Here is a 26768-nt window from a genome sequence, read left to right as displayed (position 1 = left end):
ACGTTACCCGTCTGTGCTCCTCCCACTTCTGACGGACTCCTTTGCTGCACAGTTTGTTGATTGGATTATTAAATCCCCCCTCATGACCGTACCTATCATATATGAAGCATGGAGTACAAAATCCGGCTGCCAGATCCGGGTTGTGGACTGTTCTAGGTATCTTCAATGAATCTAGGAATCGATGTACCGTGACGACTCTTGGGGCGACCAAGTATTTTTCCCTCAAGGGAAGCTCAGTATTCCCGATGTATCCGGCCATTTCTTCCAAAGTCGGGGTGAGTTCAAAATCAGAGAAATGGAAAACATTGTGCGTCGGGTCCCAATAGGTAATCAAAGCTCTTATGATATCTCCCCGAGGCTGGACTTCCAACAAACCCACAAGACCTTTCAGATATTTCTTAACCTCATTTTGTCCTTCAACACCTAGATCATTCCACCATAGCCGTAACTTGACAGGGATTTTGGTCATTATTGAAAAATGTTCATTTTGCATCGTGCTCATCCTGCACATTTATTAAGGTGATTTTAAAAAAACGACTTGACTCAAAATATTTTAAACAGAGGGGATCAAGTTTTGAACACGGCCTTTAAACACTTTGGGGATGAAGAGTTTAAGGCTGTGCGGGTCAACTGGACAAAAATGCTAAACAAGACCCAAAGGTGGCTGTTTATGCAAAGTCAGCCTTCCGGCGTCCCTTTCGGGAACGTTTGGCTATTTATGACAAAACAGTGTCACCTGATTTATTTATGACTTATTTAAAATTTGACACATTTTTTATTTATTTATTGATTTTGGCTATTTTAGCAAAAATGGGGGTTGAACCCGACGAGGGTTGCCTACGTATCTCACATCCGGTGAGAATCAAACCGGCGTAGTTCGGGCATATCATGAATAGAAAAATCAAATAAACCTAGGAATCAAGAATAAGTATTTTTTATTATTTTTTGAAAAAAAAGATAAAGACTAAAGAAAAAATAATTTTTTTTTTTTGCAAAATTTGGACTATTAGTCTGAATTTAAAAAGGGGTACTACAAAAGAGACAACACATTTTTTGAATTACGAATTTTCCATTTTTTTTTACTTTTTAAAATAAATACCTTTCTTTTTTTCCTTTTTTTTTTGATTTTGGACATAAAAGAATTTTTTTTTTATTTTTTGTTATTTTTTTAAATTTTTTTAATTCAAACTAAGAAGACATATTTTGTTTTTATTCTTTTTTTTTAGAAAAAAAAAATTCCGGCGAGGTTTTGACAATACTTGGACATTGGTTTTATTTTTCCAAAATAAGTAATTATCTCCCTACACTGCTATTTTTCCCCTTTTTTAGAAACCGGTCAGCATGCGGAACCGAAGCAAATAAATGCACAACATAGATAGGAATGCAGCATGATGGTCTTTTCATTTCAGGTTGCATGTCCTAGACGGACCCAACCCCTGTGTTGAGCCCCCTAAGTCAAATGCAACATGATGCAAATAAACGTTCCTACTAGGGATCCGGCATGAAGTTTCGTTATACTAGGTTTAAACCTTGGTATTTGTTCTAGACTGTGTACCCGAGCGAACAACTCGAGTCGAGGAGGGGGCTACGTACCGGGGACCCGCGAGATCGTCCGGCTTTGTAACTTGTCCGACCTCTTTCTTATTTCAGGTATTGACACTAACAGAATAGGGAGTCTCGACCAGCGAGCTTCTCCCCGGAGGTAAGAAGAGAAGGGTTTCGGCATAGTTTATATACAGTTCAGATAATATCAAAGCGGTAAAAGACAACATTTAGCACGTTATGCAAAAACACGTAATAAAGATCAGATAATAAAGCCAAATATAACAATTATTCTAAGCTCGAATTCTTGAACCCTGAACCCGTGGTTCTGGGTTACAATTTCCCAGCAGAGTCGCCAGAGCTGTCACACCTCCTTTTTGCGCGCCCGGCCCCGAAGGGTTAAATGCGCGGGTGGAGTTTTTCCAATTTAAGTGACAATATTCGAAACGGGATTATTTATTTAATTCAGAGTCGCCACTTGGGAAAGGTTTGGTTTTTGGTGTCCCAAGTCACCGGTTTATCTTGAATCCCAAATCGAGGAAATTTTTGACTTTTTCCAATTGAAGTCTGCGAACCAGAAATTCTAAGTAAGGAATTCTGTTGACCCGAGGGAAGGTGTTAGGCACCCTCGAATCCCGTGGTTCTAGCACGGTCGCTTAAATTGTTATAATGGCTAAATATCTGATTTAAATACATGTTGTGACTTATGTGCTTTTATTAAGTTTAAACCGCTTTTATTATTATCATTTATTTTTATAGAATTGCAACGTCGTGAAAATGCATCTCGAACCACGTCACAATCAATACACCCGTAGTTGTTAACACATTTCGACTCCGTTGAGATTTGAATTTGGGTCACATAAATGCGCACCCGAATTTAAGAATGTAATTTAATTAAGTCGTGCCTAAAGAGTCTAACGCGTTATTATCTTTGGGGAAGGCCATGAGGTTCGCTAAACGGCCTAGCCCGAATTCTAAATATTGTGATTAGTTGTTGAAGGCCCCCGCAATTTGCATTTTTTTTTCTTTTATTTGGCGAGGCTCGTCTCATTATTTTAAAGAAATGGATAAAACCTATAATGACTACATTTCTTATTGTTTTCGTTTCCAGAAATAGAAGAAGGAAAGATGTATGCTAATTGAAATATATGTTTTGACCAAAAACGGATTACTATCAATTTCTAATCACTTATAAAATGAAAAGACGCCATACCTTATGGAATATTTTTGGTTGAACAAAGAAGCTATATGGAGGTGGATGGAATGCAATACTTAATCCGAACATTTTCTCGAATCGAGCTTAACTAGACTTATTTAAGCTAGGTTAAGGAAATTGAATGCTAGGCATTGTTACTAATGGGGATTCGAACATGTACCTATATGTTGCCTAACGGTCCTGATAAATGGAAAGAAAATAACACAGAACATTATTGTGTAGGTGGAAATATTCTATCCTATACATGTCATTAGTTGACGGGAATCCAGTCGAAAGTTCTATGCCAATTATCCACACCTTCTATATATTATACCATTACATCTTGTACTTAGCAAACAACTAGAAAATACGATGCAAAAGCTAAACTTGATTACGTATTGTCTAACTAATCTTTCACTACTGAATCACACTAATCAATTTATACAACAGAAATCAGTATATCACAAGCAGTACAAAACAGACATCTGAATCTTCTTCAAGAACTTCTTTCATTTCATGATTTTGAACTGTTACAATTAACACCAAAGTTGGATTTGAAATGTGTACCTGGAAAATACTGAATACTGAAATGCAAAGAAGAAGTGAAGCAGAAAGGTCAGCAGCAGCAGGAAACCAAATAGCAGCAGCAACAGCAGGTAACCAAATAGAAAGCAAAATCCCAGTGCAAGATGCAGCTGGAACCAATGAAAGATGACAGAGTGTGGCAAGTTCCCAGTAATATGAATCAGAATTCAGGCAAAACAGATCTGGGGATGCACTGATGCTACACACAACTAAAAATCTCAAACAGAACTCAAAAGAAATCGATATGGAACAGAGAAATCCGGCCAGATGAGAATCAAGACAAAGAGGAAAGATGCAGTTCCTCTTTCCTGTGTTATCCTCCCTCTATCTATTTCTGTCTGTGTGTATATATTTGTATGTATTTCCACTCTCTCTTTCAAAAATTCCTCACAGTGTGTGTCTTTTCTCTTCTCAAATCTTCAGGGTTCTCTAACCTCTAATCCTCCAGGTCCCCTCCAATTCTGTATATCTCTCTCTTCTAAACTCTCCTTCTCTGGGTCTCCTTTTTCTCAGATCCCCTCTCTGTATGTCTATATCCCCCTTTATAAGCCTCAAAACTATCTCTTTTAACAGCCTGTTTTCAGAATATCACAGTACCCCTCCCATGTGCCTTTAACCTTTTCAGATCCCAATTAGTTATTTAAGTATATATCCTCCATCAACATTTCCTGGCAGACTTAACTTTTAAAAGGTTTAATACTTTTTAAACTTAAAGCAAGGTATGGGCAGTAGAATATATCTGACAGCATATGCTGTCAAATTGTTTAAAACTTAACAAAGACCTTTATGCAGGCCACAGGCTGTGCACAAAGCACATGAGGTGCACCAATGCACATGCTGTGCACGAGCGCACATGCCTTCCAATTCAGAATTTAAACACAAACAATCCTTTTTAACATTACTGATCAATTCAACAGCCATAAGTAAACAAAAACTGGTTCTTAATTGACTCAACACATGCTTAGCAGAAGTAAGTCGATTTGTTATTGTTCGGATAGCTGAAACTAATTGACGACACATGTCGACTCGACTATATTAGCATTAACATACTCAATCGTAGCCAAAAATCAGACATTTAAACAGTATCGATACATGGTTCGAATTATACTGACTAAGCAGAAATGCACTCGAGGAGTCAACTAGTCAGTACAAATTTGGAATACAACCAATACACATGTCTTATCAGAATAGGAGGGGTTCAAACAAACACAGTGGTTCAGGCAAAGTGGACAAACAGAAGTTGGTAAAATTAAAACAAATATGAACAGACTTTTAAAAACAAATTACACGGACTAAAACAAAAATAAAGAAAAGAAAACAAGACTCACCTCAAATCTTTGAAAAATCAAAACCTTGACTCGGATTTGGACAGACCTTTCTTAAGGCTGAATGGACTTTAATCGAAGTGTTTCTCAGATGAGAAACACTTTGATTAAAGTCCATTAGACCTTAATCTCTTCGGTTGAACCGATATGAACCAGTGACGAAGAACTACAAAAATTTCCAAAACTCAGATCCGGGATTCAGGCTTCCCTGGTCAGATTCGGACCAAACCAAGTATGGTTTGGTCACGAGGGGGGTCTGGGGAGTGTCTGGTGTGAAGCTGGGGTTAAAACTGTGTAGATCGAGTTTTGACTCGAATCTTCAAATGAAGATTCGAGGACCTGGAGGGTGATTCGAACTAAACGGTTAACAGGTCTATGTTCAGGGTGGTGAGGGGGTTCTATGGTGTTCAGGGCGAGGTCACCGGCGTTCATGCCGCCGGTTTTTCATGGTGAAGAGTACAGGGGCGGCTCTAGGGTTTGTGGGTTTGGGTGAAGACGACGAGGCTGGGGTATTGGATAGGGGGGTAGGGTACGATTATGAACTTATATAGTTAGTGGGTGGACGGATCTCGACCGTTAGATCAATTTAGATCTACGGTCTGGATCTGGTGGTTAAGTGGAACGGTGTCGTTTCAAGTGTTGAGGGTTTGGGTTCGGTCCGGGTGTAAACGGGTCGGGTTCCTCAGTGGGTTGTGGGGAAGTGATCTTGGCCGTTGATCAATCTGAGATCAACGGCCCAGATCACACTGGACTAAAACGTCGTCGTTTGGACGTCCTGGGTATCAGGTGGTGTTGGACCGGGCAGGCCTGGGTTTTGGGCTGTTTGTTTGGGCCAATTTTAACAAATTGGCCCAAATCCGGAAGGGAAGGGACCTTTTCTTATTATTTTTTTTTCTTTTTCTTTTATTATAAAAATACAAAAATAAGTAAAATCAAATTAAAAATAAACACCTAGTACAATTATTTGCACACACATTAAAATAATTCAAAACAGGTAAAATTAAATAAAACAAAATCACGGACAAAAGATTCTTGTTTATGTTTTTCTATTTAAACCGTGTTACGGTTCAGATTATGCATGACACGTACACACATTTTTTTTGAATTTTGTTTTAATAAAGTAAATAAATAAAAACGGGCCAAAGTCACAAATAAATTAACAAAGTGCCGCACAGAAATCCAAAAATTGTACAGCAGGACCAATTTTATTCTTTTGGAGCGACTGTCGCGCAAAAACAAAAATCACATGCTCACAAGGTCTTTCAAGTTTTTTTTTAGGAGACGCACTTCTTAAATTGAGATTTTATTCATATGAGACGCATTTCCTAGTTTTAGCCACCGAAGTTTTTCACCCCTAGGAGACGCACTTCCTAGAGGAAATTTCCTCCTCATTGCATCAGTAATATCAGTGGGTTACGATTTTGCTAACAACTCGCAAATCTTCCCAGTGCAAACTGGGTAGGGAATTTCCTTTGTTTTGTTTGTTTTGGTTGTCAGGGACCCGCCTGTAGAACGGAGGTTAAAGAAAAGAAGTGATCAGGCATCCACCTGGAGAACAAGGACAAAGAAAGGAAGAAATCAGGCGTCCACCTGGAGAACAAGGACAAAGAAAAGAAGTAATCAGGCGTCCACCTGGAGAACAAGGACAAAGAAAAAAAGAAATCAGGCGTCCACCTAGAGAACAAGGACAAAGAGAAGAAGAAATCAGGCGTCCACCTGGAGAACAAGGACAAAGAAAAAAGAAATCAAAGAAAAGGAGTAATCAGGCGTCCACCTGGAGAACAAGGACAAAGAAAGGAAGAAATCAGGCGTCCACCTGGAGAACAAGGACAAAGAAAAGAAGTAATCAGGCGTCCACCTGGAGAACAAGGACAAAGAAAAAAAGAAATCAGGCGTCCACCTAGAGAACAAGGACAAAGAGAACAAGGACAAAGAAAAGAAGAAATCAGGCGTCCACCTGGAGAACAAGGACAAAGAAAAGAAGAAATCAGGCGTCCACCTGGAGAACAAGGACAAAGAAAAGAAGAAATCAGGCGTCCACCTAGAGAACAAGGACAAAGAAAAGAAGAAATCAGGCGTCCACCTGGGGAACAAGGACAAAAAAAAGAAGTAATCAGGCGTCCACCTGGAGAACAAGGACAAAGAAAGGAAGAAATCAGGCGTCCACCTGGAGAACAAGGACAAAGAAAAAAAGAAATCAGGCGTCCACCTGGAGAACAAGGACAAAGAAAAGAAGTAATCAGGCGTCCACCTGGAGAACAAGGACAAAGGAAAAAGAAGGACAAAGAAAAGAAGTAATCAGGCGTCCACCTGGAGAACAAGGACAAAGAAAGGAAGAAATCAGGCGTCCACCTGGAGAACAAGGACAAAGAAAAGAAGAAATCAGGCGTCCACCTGGAGAACAAGGACAAAGAAAAGAAGAAATCAGGCGTCCACCTGGAGAACAAGGACAAAGAAAAAAAGCAACCAGGCGTCCACCTGGAGAACAAGGACAAAGAAAAGAAGAAATTAGGCGTCCACCTGGAGAACAAGGACAGAGAAAGAAAGAAATCAGGCGTCCACCTGGAGAACAAGGACAAAGAAAGGAAGAAATCAGGCGTCCACCTGGAGAACAAGGACAGAGAAAGAAAGAAATCAGGCGTCCACCTGGAGAACAAGGACAAAGAAAAGAAAGAAATCAGGCGTCCACCTGGAGAACAAGGACAAAGAAAAGAAGAAATCAGGCGTCCACCTGGAGAACAAGGACAGAGAAAGAAAGTTTTTGGTTTTACTCGTAGGAGATGCACATCCTAGCCTAGTCTTTAGTTTACTCATCATTGCATCAATAGTGTAAATGAGTTACAATTTTGCTAACGACTCACAAATCTTCCCAGCACAAACTGGGTTAGGAAATTTTGTTTGTTTTGTTTGTTTTGGTTGTCAGGGACCCGCCTGTGGAACGGAGGTTGTTGTATGTCGAAGATAGAAGAAATCAGGCGTCCACCTGGAGAACAAGGACAAAGAAAAAAAGAAATCAGGCGTCCACCTGGAGAACAAGGATAAAGAAGAGAAATAGAAATCAGGCACCCACCTGGAGAATAAGGGAATACAATTGAAGTATTGAAGTCAAAAGCCCGCTCATATGAGAAAGGAGCACACTTAGAATCAATAAAGCAGAGGAATACAACAGGAATCCCCAGCAGGAAGCAATAAAATCCCCAGCACCGGGAAGCAAAAGGCTACAGCAAAAAATCCCCAGCATTCACAAAAGGCTGGTCACAAAAAAAAAACAAGAAAAAAAGAGAGAGAAAAAAAAAATGAATCCAAAGTACGGAAGTGGAGAACAAATGTGGTCTGCTCAAGAACTAGCGCCTACAACTAGCAAGTATCAAGGTTCAAATCCAAAGTCTGTATGAAGCACCATTCAAGACTCAAGACCAAGTTTCAGAAGACTTAAAGATAGGAATCCTTGTAACTAGTAGCTGATAGGCTTAGTTAGTCTTTTTTCAGTTTTCATTTTTGTTGTAATGACAGGACCGCGGACCGGAACCTCAACGGAACGGCACCTCGCTCGGCTCTTCACCTCGGTACACTCTACCATCTCTCTCGTTTTCGAACTACACGTGGCCTGATTCCTGTATAACTAAGGATATGTAGGCAGCTCAGATACCAGGGCTCGGTCACATTCCCTTCCTTTCCGTAGTGTAGTCCCTCCAAGTAATGGTCGGGTCAAAAACATGTCTAGTCGTTCTTTGTCGGAAAACTCTTCGTGTTTCCAGTCAAAGAGGGGCAGCTGTAGACACCTAATTTTTGACCCTCCCCGGGAATTTTCACATTTTTAGCGTGAATATGTGAAATTGGGTCTAATATAGCCATTTTGACTATTTTTACTTTATTTCGTTGAAAAAAAAGAAAAATTACAAAATATATGTATATAAATTTTAGTTTATGTATTTATCATAAACTTGAAAAAATACAAAATTGCACTTTATTTTTGTACTTTATATAATTTCGAAAATTACCAAAAAATATAGTTCTATTAATGTTTTATAGTCATTTTAATTTTGAAAAAATACAAAAAATATTACTTTATATTTTATCTTTATATAAAAAACGAAAATTACAAAAATAGTTTTATTAATATTTTGTAGCTATTTTAATCTTGAAAAATATTTAAAAAAAGATATAGTTTTGTTTAAATATTAGTCTTATTTAGTAGCTATTTTGCTTACATAAGATTAGTCAAACAACGTCGTGTTCTTATTCTCGGGTCCGGGCAAAATAATAATATTTGGGTTTAAACTTACCCGCTTTTAGGCCTAATTTTCGGACCTAACCCATAATAATTCGAGTCCACCACACGTGGGGAACACGGACGGAACACCGTACACGGGGAACCCCACCACGCGTGGGGGACACAAGTCTCAAACCCCACCACGCGTGGGGCTCATTTTCCTTGGCAAGGTATACTAAATACACGGAAAAACACTTACAGGGAGGACTTGGAAAAGATTTTTGGAGAGGGCACTGTTCCTCATCTTCTCCAAAAGGAGAAGACCGAAAACCCTAGAAGAAAACCCACCCCATAACCCTTACTCCGTCACGCCCAAACACCACCCCCATCAACAAACCTTCAACTCCCTCACCTTCCCCGATGCCGGAAACCGACCCCAAGTCACCTTCCCCATCACCCTCCCATCGTGAAACCACCATCAACACCCCAAAACCACCATCAACACCCCAACCACTCGTCAAGCAGCAGCTCTTGCTGCTGCATCGTCCAAACACCACCCAAACACCACCAAACGACCACCCCGTCTTCCTCCTTAGCTCAAGACCGTCGACCACTACCCAAAACCAACCAGTCCGACACCCCCTCGACCTTACTGTCATCGCCACCACCCAAACACCATGTCCGAAAACCACCCTCAACCCTAACCCAAAACCACCACGAAAACAACCAGTCCTACACCCTCACGACCACAATCAACCACCAGTCCCCCCCTCGTCGTCACTGTCCAACCGACGACCAAACAACCAGCGAACATCACCGGAAAAACCAGACCGACGACAGCTTCCCATCGTGAAACCACCATTGTTATCCGCAACCAGTAGCCGCATTATCCACTACCCAAACGACCCCTCGTAATCCCTGCAAACTCATAGTTGCTCCGTCCTCAAGCCAAACGACCACCGGAGTCCCCGACGAGCAGCAGCTGTTGCTGCTGCATCGTCACTGTCCGTCGCGCCACCAGCTCCTTCCGTAGCTCCTCCTTCCTCGCATCCAACGACCCCTTTTTGTTGCATTTCTCGAGCCAACCTGCTGCGTCGAAAAATCCAGCAGCAGCTAACCTCTCGAAGATCCAGCTGCAGCAACAGTTTTCTTTGGGTCCAAGCTTTCTATTTCCATCGAGGTCGTCTTCGGTTCGTCGAGGTCCGGTACGTTGAGCTTGACATCGAGGTTTCAACGTTCCGTTGTTGGAGAGGCTTCCGATAGTTGTCGGTCCAGTTGGTTGTCGTTCTTGCTTCAAACAGGTGCATACGCATTTCCAAACTTGTGATATTTACTTAAATGGAATGAAATGATATAGATTTTCTATGCACTGTTTGTGTATCGGCTTTGTTGAATTGCTCTTCATTTTTACCATGGCTATTATTCCCTATTAGAATTGTTGTATTTTTGTTTAATCTCGGATGGCTTCACTAGTAGAAAATCATAGTTGTTTTAAGTTTGCCCCTTAAAAAAGACGAGACAAGCTTCGCCAAATAAAAAATGCACAGATTGCGAAGCCCTCACAAAATATATGTGTTAAATACTTAGATTCCGGGACGGGCCGTTTAGCAAATTTCACGGCCCCACCCAAAATAATAATGCGCTAGTTGCTTTAGGCGCGCCTTTAATAATTTAATTTTCTTAAACTCGGGTGCACATTTATGTGACCCAAATCCAAATCTCAACGGAATCGAAATGTGTCTCTAATCACGGGTATATTGATTATGGCGTGGCCCGAGATGCATTTCCATGATGTTGCAAATTCTTTAATAATAAATGAGACGAGCCTCGACAAACAAATGTACAAGTCGCGGGGCCCTCTAAATGTATATATTAAAATACTTAGAATTCGAGGACCGGCTGTTTAGCGAATTTTACGGCCTTCCCAAAATAATAACACGATAGTCGTTTTAGGCGCGTGTTTAATAATCTTACCTTCTTAAACTCGGGTGTGCATTTCATGCGACCCAAATCCAAATCCTAAAACATTGAATAAAAATATGTTCCGGATCACGGGTGCATTTCATGTGACGCAAACCAAAGGCATGTTTTTAAAACGATGTTCACATTCCTTCAAAAAATATAATAAAAGCGGTAAAGAGTTAAAATTCGCACATAAGTTCATATTCGTATAAATCAGATAATCAAGCCGAATATAACAGTTGAGCGACCGTGCTAGAACCACGGAACTCGGGAATGCCTAACACCTTCTCCCGGGTTAACAGAATTCCTTATCCGGATTTTTGGTACGCAGACTATAATATGGAGTCATTATTTTCCTCGATTCGGGATTAAAATTGGTGACTTGGGACACCCTAAATCTCCCAAGTGGCGACTCTGAAATAAATAAATAAATCCCGTTTCGATTGTCCTTTAATTGGAAAAACTCCCCTGCCCCCTCTCGGGGATGGAAAAAGGAGGTGTGACACCGGGCGCCGCCAAGATGTATTAGGACTTGCGGCATCATTATTGGTGGAGGAGGATTAAGAAGGATATTGTTGCATATATAGCTTGGTGTTTAAATTGTCAGCAAGTAAAGTATGAGCATTAGAGACTCAGTGGTTTGCTTAAGAAGATAGAGATTCCTGAGTGGAAGTGGGAGCGTATCACTATGGATGTCGTTGTTGGACTTCCACGAACTCAGAGGAAGTTCGATGCAGTTTGGGTCATTATGGATAGACTGACCAAGTCAGCACATTTCATTCATATGGTAGTTTCCTATTCTTCGAAGCGGTTAGGAAAGATTTATATTTGTGAGATAGTTCGTCTTCACGGTGTGTCCGTGTCTTTCATTTTTGATCGAGGTACGCAATTTACCTTGTATTTTTGGAGGGTAGTACATCGTGAGTTAGGTACGCGGGTCGAGTTGAGCACATCATTTCATCCTCAGACAGACGGACAATCCAAACGTACTATTCAGATCTTAGAGGATATGCTCTGTGCCTGTGTTATTGACTTTGGAGGTTCTTGGGATCAGTTCTTGTTGTTAGCGGAGTTTGCCTATAACAACAGCTATCAGTCGAGCATCCAGATGGCTCCCTATGAGGCATTATATGGTAGACGGTGTCGATCGCTAGTTGGATGGTTTGAGCCAGAGGAGGCTCGGTTATTGGGTACAGATTTGGTATAGGATGCCTTGGATAAGGTTAAGATAATTCAGGATAGGCTTCGTACAGCTCAGTCCAGGCAAAAGAGTTATGCCGACCGTAAGGTTCGTGATGTGGAATTCATGGTCGGGGAAAGAGTGTTGCTTCGGGCATCTTCCATGAAGGGTGTAATGAGGTTTGGAAAGAAGGGCAAGTTATGCCCTAGGTATATCGGGCCTTTTGAGATCCTTGAGAGAGTGGGAAAGGTGGCCTACACACTTGCATTGCCAGGAGGCTGATCAGCGGTACATCCAGTATTCCATGTGTCCATGCTTCGGAAGTATCACGATGATCCATCCCATGTGTTAGATTTTAGCACTGTCCAGTTGGACAAGGATTTGACCTACGAGGAGGAGCCGATAGCTATTCTAGACCGATAGGTTCGTCAGTTGAGATCAAAGAGTTATCTTTCGGTTTGAGTGCGGTTGAGAGGTCAGCTTGTTAAGGAAGCTACCTGGGAGTCTGAGTCCTATATGCGGAGCAGATATCCCCACCTTTTCACCAGCTCAGGTAATTTTCTATGTCAGTTCGAGGACGAACGGTTGTTTTAAAAGTGGAGAATGTGATGACCCAAAAGGTCATCTTATGTTTTAGAACTCGATTCCGTGTTCTGAGGCCTTCAAAACCTCATTTTTTTCCTCCTCAATTTGCATGCGCAGTTTGGGTGTGTTTCCGGAAAGTTTTTATGTTGAATGTTGATAAAACGAATAATTTTTGCCTTTAAAAATTGATTCAGTTGACTTCGGTCAATGTTTTGAGTAAACGGATCCAGACTCATATTTTGACAGTCCCGGTGGGTCCGTATCAAAATATGGGACCTGGGCGTATGCCCGAAATCGAATTCCGAGGTACCTAGCTCGATAAATGAATTTTTGATGAAAATTGAAAGACTGAAAATTAAATAGTTTTAAGAATTTGGTTAATGTTTGATCTTATTGGTATTAGGATCGTATTTTGGTTCCGGAGTCCGGTACAGGTCCAAAATAATTTTTATACCTTACTTGAAAAATTTGGTGAGAATCAGAATTGATTTGACGTGATTCGGACGTCCGGTTGTGAAAATAGGAATTTCAAAGTGTTCTTAAGAATTTCATATGATTTGGTGCTAAATTCGTAGTTCTAGGTGTTATTTTGGCGATTTAATTGCACGAGCTAGTTCGTATGATGTTTTAAGACTTGTGTCCATGTTTGACTTGGAGCCCCGAGGGTTCGAGTGAGTTTCGGATAGGCTACGGAGTGATTTGTACTTAGGAAATTTTTGCTGGTATGCTTCAGGTCAACAAACTTCGCATTTGCGAGGTCTGGTTCGCAAATGCGAGTCTCGCATTTGCGAAGAAAATTTGCATTTGCGAGCAGCGTGGCTGGGAGGGGACCTTTGCAATTGCGAAGCTCAGGATCGCAATTGCAATCACCACTGGCCGCATTTGCGAACAATTGTTCGCATTTGCGATGTTAGCAGGCCCAGGAAAGTCTTCTCATTTGCGAAGGGAAGTTTGCATTTCCGAGGTTTGCATTTGCGAACCCCTGATCGCAAATGCGATACCTGCAACTGGTCAAAATAATTTTGGATGGGGCTTTTCATTCATTCTTCAATTTTTCAAAACCTAAAACACAAGAGGCGATTTTCCAAAAACTCCTTCTTCTCTAAATCATAGGTAAGTGATTCTTAACTAGTTTCTTTCAATCTTTCATTTCATTTTACAAGATTTCAACCTAGAATCTAAGGTTTTCATGGTGGAATTGGGAATTTTTGGGTAGAAATTAAGGATTTCAAAATTCGGTAATTTAGACCTCAAATTGAGGTCGGATTCCAAAACCAATTGTATATCCGGGCTCGGAGGTGAATGGGTAATCCGATTTTGGTCCGAATTTTGGGTTTGGACCAAGCGGGATCGAGTGTTGACTTTTGTTGACTTTTTTAAAAATGGCCTAAATTGAATTCCTTGCTATCGTGGGTAGTTCCTGTTTAGATTGAATTATTTGGTTGGTAATTTGCTAGATTCTATTGGTCCGGAGGCTTGTGTGAAGGGAAAAGCGGTGTTTGAGCTTTGAGTTGGCCGTTATAGCGAGGTAAGTGTTGTGTTTAACTTTGACTCGAGGGATTAGGGATCTGACTTAATTGCTTTGTGAAAATCCATGTGTGTGGTGTATAGGTGAGGTGACGAGTACCTATGCGCCGCCAATTTATCTGTTTTGCATGTTTTCTTCCCGTTCATAATATATTGTTTCCTGCCTTAACTGCTACATATTTCCCTGGTATTTCCATGCTTAATTGCTATTTGTCAGGTATTGTTGTTCATTGTTGAAGGTATTAGCTATTCCGTAGTTTTATTGTCTCATATTATTGGCTTAAGTTGGTTTATCGATATTTTATGGGATATTTCGGATTGGTTTCGCTTAGTAGTATTATTTGAGTGAAGTTTCATAATTGTACATCTTTCTATTTGCTTTGGTTTGAGGTTTAAATATTGTGGAGGATTTTGAGCTAAATTGTGAATTTCCTGTTCTTATTGTGTGATTGGTACTGATATGGTAGGATAGGGTTGCACGCCGCAATATGAGGAATAAAGGTGGATTGATATGGAGTAATAACGGTGAATATTCATATTGATATTGATTATATGGTGGGATCGGGTTGCACACCGCAACAAGAGTAATAAAGGTGGTATATTGAGGAGGAATAAGGGTGAATTACTATTGTACGGTAGGATCGGATTGCACGTCGCAACATTAGGAATAAGGGTGGATTGATATAGAGTAATAAGGGTGAATATTCATATTGATATTTGATTATATGGTGGGATCAGGATGCGCGCCGCATCAGTTTATGTGTTTATGCACCTTTCTTCTGCTGTGAAGTTATTCTGTAGTTTTGCATTTCACTTAAGGATTAGTTATAGCTGGGTTCTGATGAGATAATTGAGTTCTATATTCATTCCTTGCAAGTTACGATTTTATTTTGTTCCGTTCTCCTTCTACTTTTATTATACGCTGTATGCAGGTTATATTGTAATTGCCCCGCCGTAGCCTCGTCACTACCTCGTCGAGGTTAGACTCGGAACTTAATAGTACATGGGGTCGGTTGTATTGATACTGCACTTTGCACTTTTTGTGCAGATTTCAGAGCAAGTAGTGGCTGATTGAGAGGTTGGCTTCAGGTTACACGGTGTGGAGACCCAAGGTAGTCCTGCTGGCGTCCCCTTCTACCTCTCTACATTTTTGTTTTACTTTATTTCCAAAACAGTTGTAATTTCTTTTAGACTGATGTTTGTAGAAAATCATAGTATGTTCGTGGACTGTGACAGCGAATTCTGGATAGCAATTGAAAATTATGTGTGTGTGTGTGTGTATATATATATATATATATATATATATATGTGTGTGTGTGTGTGTGTGTGTGTGTGTGTTGTTTACTTACTTCCGCAATCATGATCACTTGTTTTTAGCATGTTTACTTTCATTCACTAAATCGTAAAGGAAATTGATTAGTAACACTCTAACATTGGCTTGCCTTGCAAGTGTGATGTTAGGCGTCATCACGGTCACGATGGTGGAAATTCCGGATCGTGACATATTCATTGTCAATTTACATATTAAGTCATTTTTACCTATTATAGCAGATAGTCTATCTTATTTTTATAATTACTAATTTCATATCATAAAAAGGCTTATTTATAAATATTTTTGAGTGACTTGATAGTGTGTACTTGTATAAAATATTTATACAAGATTCCATATATGAAATTACACTGAGTTTGTTGTTGTTGTTATTATAAAATTAGAAGATAATAATAGTGACCGTTAATATAATTCATACGTGAAAATAACATAAATCTAAATTGTGTTCAAATGTTTGAATCCAAAAGAGAACTTTAGCTAATTGGAATTATTTGACTTATCTAATAGGTGAAGCAAGCAGGACCAAAAGGTCAATCGGTTAAATGAGATTTGCTCTCATAAGGTGTGTTTGGAATCCAATACGTAATAATTACACAATCTAATAACTACACAATAAATACAATAATTAGAAAAAACATAATGTTTTTCTATTTATAATAAATATAATAAATATATCTATTTATTATAACATAATTATATTATAACTCAGAGCATCATGTTTGGTTGAACAAATCCAATTAGATAATTTTTTATTTAAAATAAACTTAATTATAAGAAATAATTTTTTTAGACGAGCATGTAAATAAAAATTAAAGTGGGACAAATATATATGTATTTATAGAATATTAAATACTATTTTTTACTTGATAGTTAAAATACATATCTTTTAAATTATATATTTAATAATTATAAACTAGTGGCCTATATAGTAAATAATAATAGGTATCTTCCAACCATGTGAATATAATATGAAATTCATAATTTTTGTATATTTTAAATAACAAAGAAAATATAGATACGGGTTTGGAAAGATTTCTAGAATTAAACATTTTTATAGTAATGAAGAGAAAATAAAGTAAGTAAAACACGAAATTATTTTAAACAATTTTTCTCATATGTTTGAATAAAAAAGAAAAAGTGTAATAAGAATAATAAAATTTTTTTAAAAGCTAAAAATAATTTAAAAGTCACATTGTAATTACATCATGTAACTATCATCAATTCTTGTTTTCCCTTGAATTGGAATGCAATTAATTGCTCTAACTCAAGTACACTCAATTTCGTGCAAACTATCGAGTAATTACTAGCCATTCAAGTAGTCTTAATAATTACAAACAAATCCAATTACAAAGAGGCTTTACGTGATATAATTAATAAATAATTTTGTATGCATTTGTCCTAAATTTTCAATTACACACTTATATTTTGTGAATCTACTATAACTTTTCTAAGTGTATCTAATATCACCCTGAGCAAAGTATTATTAGATTGAGCATATAAGGCTTTATACACACGGCGCATAAAGAGTTGCCGAAACATCAAGAGTTGAAAGTGTCTGAAAGACTTTGAAAGGCGTTACTTCAACCATGAAAATTTTTCATGAAATGAAAAATGATGGAGAAAGGAAAAGGGAAAATCGATTTTTAATTTTCGGCCCAGATTCGGTAAGTTGTCAAAATTCTATTTTTCTTATTATGTATTAAGTTATAAGAATAGTATAAGAGAAAGACGATGAGAGAGAAGGAAGGAGGCCGAGGAAGGTTGGAGAGGAAAAACATTGAGAAAGATCATCGTTGATCAAAATTATTTGCTGAATTTGAAAAAGCGGCTTATTTTTTAAGGGAAGTATTGGATACGCTTTAACAAATATAAAAACTATTAGATCGTTCGTAAAATTTAGTGATTGAAAGCATATAACAAGTTAAATTTACTATCAACTCTATGAGTATAATAGGAAATATTGTGGCAGCATGATTTTATTGCATTAAATCGATATTTAATGAATGTAAAAACTTACTCGCCTTCAATTTTTATATTAATTTCTTTTTTATGAGGAACTTATTCAGATAGTCACATTAATTTCAAATTTGGTTATCCTATAGTCATCAAGGTCCTTCATATTGCGGACCTTTTTGTGGACAAGAAAGTTTACTTGCTTTAATGCACTTACGTCTCTTTCTGTCTCTCCTCCTCTTGGTATAACATTATGCCAGGAGCAAAACTTCTACCTATCTAATAAATAGTACTCCTCTATTGTATTTTAAATAGATAGATTTTATTTTGAAAAACTTTAAATTGATTAAAATTAAGAAGTTTGAATATAGAAGTGAAATTGGACTATACTATATTTTGACGAAGTAAATATTTTCTCATAAGGAACAATCTTGTTGACCAAATTAAGGGTAGACTTGGAGGAAGCGTTAATTAATGACCAGAAACTGAAAGGTTGTACTCCATTTTTTGTTGAGGGGCCCCTGCAATGCATTTGCTCAATTTAGCACTAGTTTGAGTTGAGAAACCAAAGAGGGTTTTGAAATGCTGAAGCAGCATCACTGCAATCCTACTGGACCCTGAATACATCTCCATTTTGTATTTGCTTTAACTCCACTCTATCATTTTCAGCTATGGAGCAGCCCTATGAAGTTCCTCTGCAAACCCTCAACACCACTAGGTAATTTGCAACTCTCTGTACACGAAGCAATGTACGAAATCATACTTGACGACCCTTCATTATTTGGAGATATGCGTGCTTTTTCGTTCGTGGGGTTTTTGTTTCTTTAATTAATTTGTTCATATATTGTAAAGCCTTCACAAGGTAAGGGTAAAACTGCATACACTCCACTTGTGGGATTACACCGGGTTTGTTTTGTTATCCTTGTTCATATATTATAGGGTTTAAGTTTTGTGCATTGACAGTTTAAAAGATATTTACATGATCAAGTCACTTATAAGGTAATTATGGATAAATCTCTACAACCATCATTAATTAGTAATATGATAAAAATTGTTACTAACCGAGGTGAAAGTTCATGGATAGAGTAAAAAATACAATATATAAGTTAAATCCTATTTTATGTGAATTTTATTTTGAGAAAAAGGATTCAAAGAAATTATTCACTAAGTTAGATGTGTTCACCCTTGTATGCTGATTTGTTTGTGGAGAGGTGGAGTAAAAAGATGATCTTTCAACAGCTAACTAAGGTGTTCTATGCAGGGTTAAGGCATCTTGATTTCATTTGCTGAAGGTTGTGTTTGCTTATGTTCTTGTTATGTGTTACCAGGCACAAGTGCTCAGCTTGTTACAAGCAGTATAACAAGAAGGAGCATCTTATTGAACATATGAAAACCTCTAATCACTCGGTTCATGACCCTAAGTGTGGTGCGTGTAACAAGCATTGCAAATCGTTCGAATCACTAAGGGAGCACATTACTGGTCAGTTATTGTGTTAAGACTAGGAATGATCTTTGAGTGCAAATGCTCTTTTATAACGCTGTCCTCCCTCATTTCCTTTTTTTCTCCTCAACATTTTAGGTCCTCTGTCCAAAGCGAATTGTTCAAGCATCTTTGCAGAAAGAGGCTGCACTTTGTGTCTGAAAATCTGTGGCAGCGTAGACTCTCTCAACGAGCATAAGGAAATGTGTCATCTAACCACTCCTCGACCCATTGTGAGTTGATGAAATTTCTCTCCCTCAATGCTTTCACAAGAATTAGTTACATTTAGGATACACTAAATGTATATTTTAGTTGCTTGAATTGTTATATTAAATTGATGCAGGACACAGTGGAGATGCTTAATTCAGAATATGAAGTTGATATAAGTAGTGGAAATGGCAGCATAAGAAGTCAGGAAGCAGTTGCCATAGATTGTGAAATGGTTGGATGTGGAAGTGATGGATCACTAGATTATTGCGCAAGGGTATGCCTAGTGGACGAAGAAGAGAGGCTTATTTTCCACACTTATGTTCAACCTCAGTTACCTGTTACTGATTATAGGTATATATTGGCAATACATACCTACTTATTGTGCTGGTTTACTTTTTTGGCATTATACCTTTTCGTACTTCCTCAACATTGTGTGTCAGGTATGAAATTACTGGTATAACAGAGGAGAATCTACGAGATGCCATGCCTCTGAATGAAGTCCGGCAGAGAATTCTGCAGATTCTTTACAATGGAGAGTCAATTGCTAGAGCAAGATTGAATGGTGGAAGAGCAAACGTACTTGTGGGCCATAACCTTGCGCATCACCTGGATTGCTTGGTGATGGCTTATCCTGATCGTCTTCTGAGGTAGTTTTATTTTTGATTTTCTTTTGAAAATCATCTTGTCAGAACCTTATCTCCTGTATTATGTCCAAATCATGGGCTTGTCCTATATTATGTGTATTACGCCATTCACTGTCATGCATAAACACGAATAATTAAATTATTCATAATTTCGTCAGTAGATGCTTTTTTAAGAGTATCTACAACACTGCTATAAAAAAAGACAAAGAAAATAGCTTATACTTGACTATTGTTTTGGGTGGATCATTTATTCTTAGGTCAAAGTAGTTTTGTTCCTGAGATAGACCTATTAACTCATTAATCTGGTACAAGAAGCCTAGTATTTTTCCGAGGCTTGCCAATTGCCACATGCATTTTATTTACTTCTTTAGGTGAGCCAAAATGGCACTCTTTGTTGCACCTACAATTTTCTGTATAATTTCCACCCCTTTTAGTTTCTTTGGGCATTCCTCCTATCCAAATGCTGATACTCTAATCCTTCCACCTGCTGGGGTCATCCAAATATTTTCTCCACTCCATATACCATTAATCGCCCAGAAGATAAATTCCTGCCTCCTCTACTGGCACTGGTTTTGAATTCCCACATTATCAATAAGTTAGAATCTTTAGTTACTTTTATGCAGAATTTGGTTATATCATGATTTCAATATCAAGAATTATGTCCAGCACCACCATAGCATGAATTTGTATCTAAATATTGTACGTAGTTCAATTCTTTATAACTTTATTGGCCAAAGAGAGAGAGAGTATACCACTCTTTCCTAGATTCGTAATATTGAGAGCTTTTTTGTCTATTGAAAGAAAGTAAGGTAATACTTGAGCTATACTTGTTAGGTCCTTTTGTTACTTCTGGCCTAATTCATTCACTTCCACCATAAAAAATTGTTGCTCTTCCTAAAGAGTTTGCTTCTCAATTAAACTGCTACAGTTATTTTCCCATTGTATTCCTTGTTAATTTCATATGTTTTATCAAAATCACTCAGAACTGCTTAATTGCTGCGCATTAGTGTCAATGGTAACTTATGTTTCACTTTTATGTCTAGTGAAACATGTAAAAAGCAATTCAAGACATTGGGAGATAGTAAAAGTGTGAATATATTTGTTCAATGTTGGAACCTAATATATTTGTCCCTTAACCCCTGGTTATGGAAACTTGATTTGCGAGCATGTACTATAGCCCCCATTGCAGCTTGTGTTGACTTCTCTTGTACTCCATTTTGAGAAATTCAAACATAAGAAATGACGATAAAATTAAGGATTATCAATTGTTCACGTTCTCTGGATTTGTCTGTCAAATTGGGTATATGGAAAAACTATCTGCATGTACCTTGGATATCTTTTCTGCACAAGATTCATTCCCCTATCCATGGTTCGAAATATTCATGTCTTGCTTTTGTTCTATGCAGAGATACTGCAACATACCCCCCCCTGATGAAGACCAACTTCGTCAGCCACTCTCTCAAATATTTAACCAAGGCTTATCTAGGGCAAGTTACTTGCTTACGCTTATGTTTTTTACTTGGTTTTATCTTCTCTTGTATTTTTGTTGGTCAGTCTGCGGGTGTACTTTGAGAGCCCTCTGCTAGTAAAGAAAATGTTCTGTCACTCTTTGGTTACTTGGAGCTTGAATAGGCATTTCTGTGCAGAGTTGGTCGCTTCGTAGTTATTTCCTTCGACTGTGCTTAATATTATGTCTCCTCTTCTGTACTATGCTGACTGAAAGTTTTCTCCCAACAGATATGATATCCAAATTGGTTTCCATGATCCTTACCAAGATTCTGTGTCTGTCATGCGGCTGTATAAGAGGATCCGCTCACAAGACCACCTGATGGAAGAGACCACGAGGGTACCAAATTCATCCCCAAGCTTTAGCAGTATCTCTGATCCATGGAAATCCATGACACACGAGAAAATGACACCAAACTACAGGTGTTGGTGCCTTGATTCTCGGGAAGCAGTGCAAAGGCGATGATGATGCTCTCTCCTTACTTATGAATCCAGTTATTGACTATACTTTTGATCTGAGGTTGACATTTTATCTTTTCAAGAAAATGACCTGCTCCCTTGATTGGGAAGACTGTTATTAAAAGCTACCTTGGAAATCTAGACAAGGGGGAAGATTTTTGTGCATTTAATTAGGAGGCTGCTAGCAGAAGGTTTTTAGTTACTGAAGTGTCAATGAGTAGAACTATATGTTTTTCCTTGGTAAAAGTTATACCTTATCTGCCCTAATTTCATCCTTGGGGATTCTTCTGCTTTGATGTGTCAGCTTTAATTCAAAGGAAATAGAATTACTGGATTTTGATATTGCAATTTTACGTTCTATATAATGTGTTAGCAGGAAAGTACATATACAGCAAGTGTTGATAGCTAAAGGTGTATGCAAGGTTATGCATTCTCCGACGATCTTATTAAGAAATCAATTTTGAATGGATTGAGTGATTAGAGATTATTATCTAATTGGATTAGTGTAAATCATTTATGTGATGAAGTCCAATGAGATGTTTGTAATTCTTTCTCTTTACGTGGACGATATCTTATTGGCCAGAAATAATTTGGAGTATTTGAAAACTATAAAGTTACGACTTTCAAAGTCATTGATATGAAAGATATGGGTGAGGCAGACTATATCCTTGAAGTTAAGATCCAAAGAAACCGCTCCAGAAAACTTTGGAGCGTTTTCGCATGGATAGTTTCAAGTCTATGGATACTCCAATAGCCAAGGTGAAACTTTAAGTCTTGTAATGTGTCCCAAGACTGAAAATAAAAAAAGGAAGACATGTCTCGAGTTCCGTATTCAAGTGTTGTCGGGAGTTTGATATACGTTATGATGTGTATTTGTTCGAACATTTGTTATGTTGTAGGTCTGGTTAGCAGGTATCAATCCAATCCTGGAAGAGAACATTGGAAAGTTGTGGAGAATTTTCAGATATCTGAAGGGAAATGCTGATTATTCACTATGTTATAGTGGAAATAATTTATACTTGAGATGATATACAGATGTTGATTGGGTTGGCGAGCGGAATGATAGAAAATCAACATCCGGTATGCTTTCTTACTTAATGGTGGTGCTATTTCATGGAAAAGTAAGAAACACACATGTACAACCCTTTCGACGATGGAAGCTAAATTCATGGCTTGGGGGTCTGCAGTATAAGAAAATGTTTGGTTGAAGAGATTCTTTGAGCATTCGGATATTACAAAGAACTCTCAGGGTCCCATGACTCTATATTGTGATAGTCAAGTGGCTATTGCATACACAAAAGATCCTAAGTATCACAGCAAGACCAAACACATTGACATCAACTTTGTAAGAGACATGGTAGCAAGTGGGGAGATAAATTTACAGTACATTCCTAACGAAATATGATAGCTGATCCTTTTATAAAGGCGATATCTAGAGACTTGTTTGAGAAACATGTTAGGACTCTAGGTTTGCGAAGGATATAACCATGTTAGGTGTGATAGCTCTGGCAACTCTGCTGGGGATAAGAACTCATAACTTCTGGTTCAGGGTTCAGAATACGAGCTTAGAATATCTGTTATAATTGGTTTTATTTATTATCTGATTTTTTTACATGTTTGGGCTTAATGTGATAAATGTCGCTTTTACTGCTTTGATATTATTTAAACTATATATAAACTGCTACGAAACCCTCCTCTCTCTGAATCTTCTAAATCATCTGGAAAGTGTGCATTTCGTGTGACTCCTTTTCTGTTAGAGTTATATCCCAATTTTAGAACGAGGTTCAGACAAGTTGCAAAGCCGGTGAAGCTCCTGTATTCCCGGTACGCTCCCCCCCCCCCCACCCGGCTTGAGCTGTCCGCTCGGGTAAGCCAGGTCTAGAACAAATAAACCCAGGTTTTTGAACCTAGAATAAAATAGCCTCATGCCGGATCCCTAGTAGGAACTCTTGTTTGCATCACGTGCATCTGACTTTGCGGACTCAACACAGGGGTTAGGTCTGTCTAGGACAGGTGTACCCAAAAATAAAAGGCTATCCTGTTGCATCTTATGTGCTACATGTTGTAATTTTCAAGGGTAAAAGGGGTCATTTGGCGGACCAACGAGGTTTGAGGATAAATGAGAAAGAAAAGAGGTTTAGGTATAAAAATAAAGCAAGTAGGGCCCATATGTATTGTAAAATGACTTAATTATTATAATATGCTCATCAGTATTTGACTCTCGAATTTATGTTCATATCTAGTATGCATGTGATGATATTTTATTGATAAAGTGTGTCGAACAAGTCGCAAGATTGATCCTCTCACCCGAGCAATCGCCTCTTACGTTGAGAATCATGAAGAGATAAGACCTTATAGAACCTTGAATAGTGCGAGGTCATTTCACTTATAAAGGTGGTCTTGACAACTAGTCAGACTTACGAATTCACATTCGATTATGGCTTGTTCTGTAAGCTAGATACGAGTTTCTCGAAGAAGATAAATGAGGATTATTGAAGTGAGAAATTCGGGTTAAGACATTTGTAGGTGTCTAGACCAAGATCTATATGTTGAATAAGTAAAACAACTAGACACACGCACTAATATATGGTAAGAACACCATAACACGTGTTTCATACCACGTGTGCTAACGACCAATGGGATAATGGAAGAATTGATCTATGCTTCTTCATTATGTGAGATCCCTAAAAGTTATATTAATTTTTATTGGAATACCCTTTGACTTTTACTGTTTCTTGAAGTGCTAATCGATGTTGCTACTTTAGCATGTCACTAATAGCCATGGGTGATTCGGCAATGCAGTGCATGTCTAGGAAAGCAGTTGATCTGGGATGGATGGTTTCGAGTAGAAAGGGAAGAAAACTAAAATAAATAATATAACTTGTATTCATAGGTCGACTATTATACTTACCAGTAGGGTAACAAGTGTAATTATGGATACAAAGTTAAACATGAACTCGAGTTCACCTCTTTCAAGGATGAGGGATCGAATAACTAGCTACTGGAATAGCGGGTGATGTCTGGGGTATAGCGAGTAATAAAATCCTCATATTAGTAGTGAATACTTTTCGAATGTGATCGGATTTGATAGAGCTTTAGAATAACCTTAATAGGTTTAAAATATATTATAGCTCTTGATGCTCACAGGTCGCACAAACTATTCATGTGTATGAATTATGTGTGTTATTAACATGATAGTTGTTTGGGTCTAGCCCACCATGAGTGAAGTGGGAGATGTTGGGTGTTGGGTCTAAGCCATGGGTCTCTCCATGTGGGTAGACCCGACTCATTATTTTTGTTGAAGGGATAAGATGAAATAACTTCTCAAAAGAAGTTACTACACGTACGTGTAGTGAGGGCAGTTTTTGTTGTTGATAACTGCTATTTAAATGCTCTTAAATATAGAGGTTATGGTCTTAAATGTGAGAATCGCAAGAAGGAAAAAATAGAAAAGTTCTCTTTTCTTCTTCCACATTAACACATAAAAAGACATTTAGTTGTGGCAATTTTACTTTGTTTCCGAGATATTCAAAGTGGACTTTGGAGTAATTTTCTGGATTGTAACTTCTACTCCGTTATACTAACAAGTACATGAATTATTTCAAGATCAGTATAGAGGTTCAAGATCAATACAAGATTTATGTACCTGTTAATGCGATAGAGTAGAAGTTACAACCCAGAAAATTACTTCAAAGTTCACTTTGAATCTCTTGGAAACAAAGCAAACTTGCCGCAAACTAAATGTCTTTTTATGTGTTAATGTGGAAGAAGAGAAGAGAACTTACTTCTTTATTTTTTCCTTTCTTGCGTTTCTCACACTTTGTCAAGGATCAGAACCTCTATATTTAAGAGCACTCAAATAGCAGTTATCAACAAAAATTGCCCCCACAACATTTACATGTAGTAACTTCTTTTGAGAAGTTATTTCATTTGATCTCTTCAACAAAAAATGGGTCGGGTCTACCCACATGGAACGACCCATGACTTAGACCCAACATCCAACATCTTCCAATTCGCTCATGGTGGGCTACACCTAAACTATTATCATATTAATAACACACATAATTCATACAGATAAATAGTTTTTGCGACTTGCGAGCATCAAGAGCTATAATATATTTTAAACCTATTAAGGTTATTCTAAAGCTCTATGTAGAAATCCGATCACATTCGGAAAGGATTCACTACTAATATGAGCATCTTATTACTCGCTATATCCCAGACATCACTCACTATTCCAGTAGCTAGTTATTCGATCCCTCATCCTCGAAAGAGGTGAACTCGAATTCATATTTAACTTTGTATCCATAATTACACTTGTTATCCTATAGTAAGTGTAATGGTCGACCTATGAATACAAGTTATATTATTTATTTTAGTTGTCTTCACTTTTTACTCGAAAATATCCATCCCATATCAACTGCTTTCCTAGACATGCACTGCATTGCCGAATCACTCATGGCTATTAGTGACATGCTAAAGTAGCAACATCGATTGGCACTTCAAGAAATAGTAAAAGGTCAAAGGGCATTCCAATAAAAGTTAATATAACTTTTAGGGATCTCACACTATGAAGAAGTAGGGATCAATTCTTCTATTATCCCATTGGTCATTAGCACACGTGTTATGGTGTTCTCACCATATATTAGTGCGTGTGTCTGGTTGTTTTACTCATTCGACACTGTACAGACCTTGGTCTAGACACCTACAAATTTCTTAACCCAAATTTCTCACTTCAATAATGCTCATTCATCTTCTTCGAGAAACTCGCATCTGGCTTACAGAACAAGTCATAATCGAATGGTGGAATTCATAAGTCTGACTAGTTGCCAAAACCGGCCTTTATAAGTGAAATGACCTCGCACTATTCAAAGTTCTATAAAGTCTCATCTCTTTACAATTCTCGACGTAAGAGACCATTGCTCGTGTGAGAGAGTCAATCTTGTGACTTATTCGACACACTTTATCAATAAATATCATCACATGCATACTAGATATGAACATAAATTCAAGAGTCAAATATTAATGAGTATATTATAATAATTAAGTCATTTTACAATACAAAAACATGG

The 26768-nt window shown here is 38.0% G+C and overlaps 1 protein-coding gene across 3 annotated transcripts; it reads left to right on the top strand.

The window, feature by feature from the left end:
* Positions 1-17640: 17640 nt before the first annotated feature.
* LOC107827804 (RNA exonuclease 4) lies at positions 17641-22044 on the top strand. 3 transcript variants are annotated; one of them, XM_075244965.1, is made up of 7 exons: positions 17642-18115; positions 18659-18877; positions 18977-19110; positions 19221-19438; positions 19528-19734; positions 21138-21218; positions 21469-22044. In XM_075244965.1, exons 2-7 carry the CDS (start codon positions 18703-18705, stop codon positions 21701-21703), a joined length of 1050 nt encoding a protein of 349 aa, XP_075101066.1. In that variant the 5' UTR covers positions 17642-18115; positions 18659-18702; the 3' UTR covers positions 21704-22044. The 3 variants fall into 3 exon arrangements, with proteins under 3 accessions (XP_016510492.1, XP_075101066.1, XP_016510491.1); XM_016655005.2 differs by having other exon boundaries at positions 17644-18115; positions 18726-18877; XM_016655006.2 differs by lacking the exon at positions 21138-21218 and having other exon boundaries at positions 17641-18115; positions 18726-18877.
* The last annotated feature ends 4724 nt before the right edge of the window (positions 22045-26768 follow it).

Source organism: Nicotiana tabacum, chromosome 22 (assembly GCF_000715075.1).
Source record: "Nicotiana tabacum cultivar K326 chromosome 22, ASM71507v2, whole genome shotgun sequence".
NCBI lineage: Eukaryota > Viridiplantae > Streptophyta > Magnoliopsida > Solanales > Solanaceae > Nicotiana > Nicotiana tabacum.
This window is presented reverse-complemented; position numbering and strand designations above follow the sequence as displayed.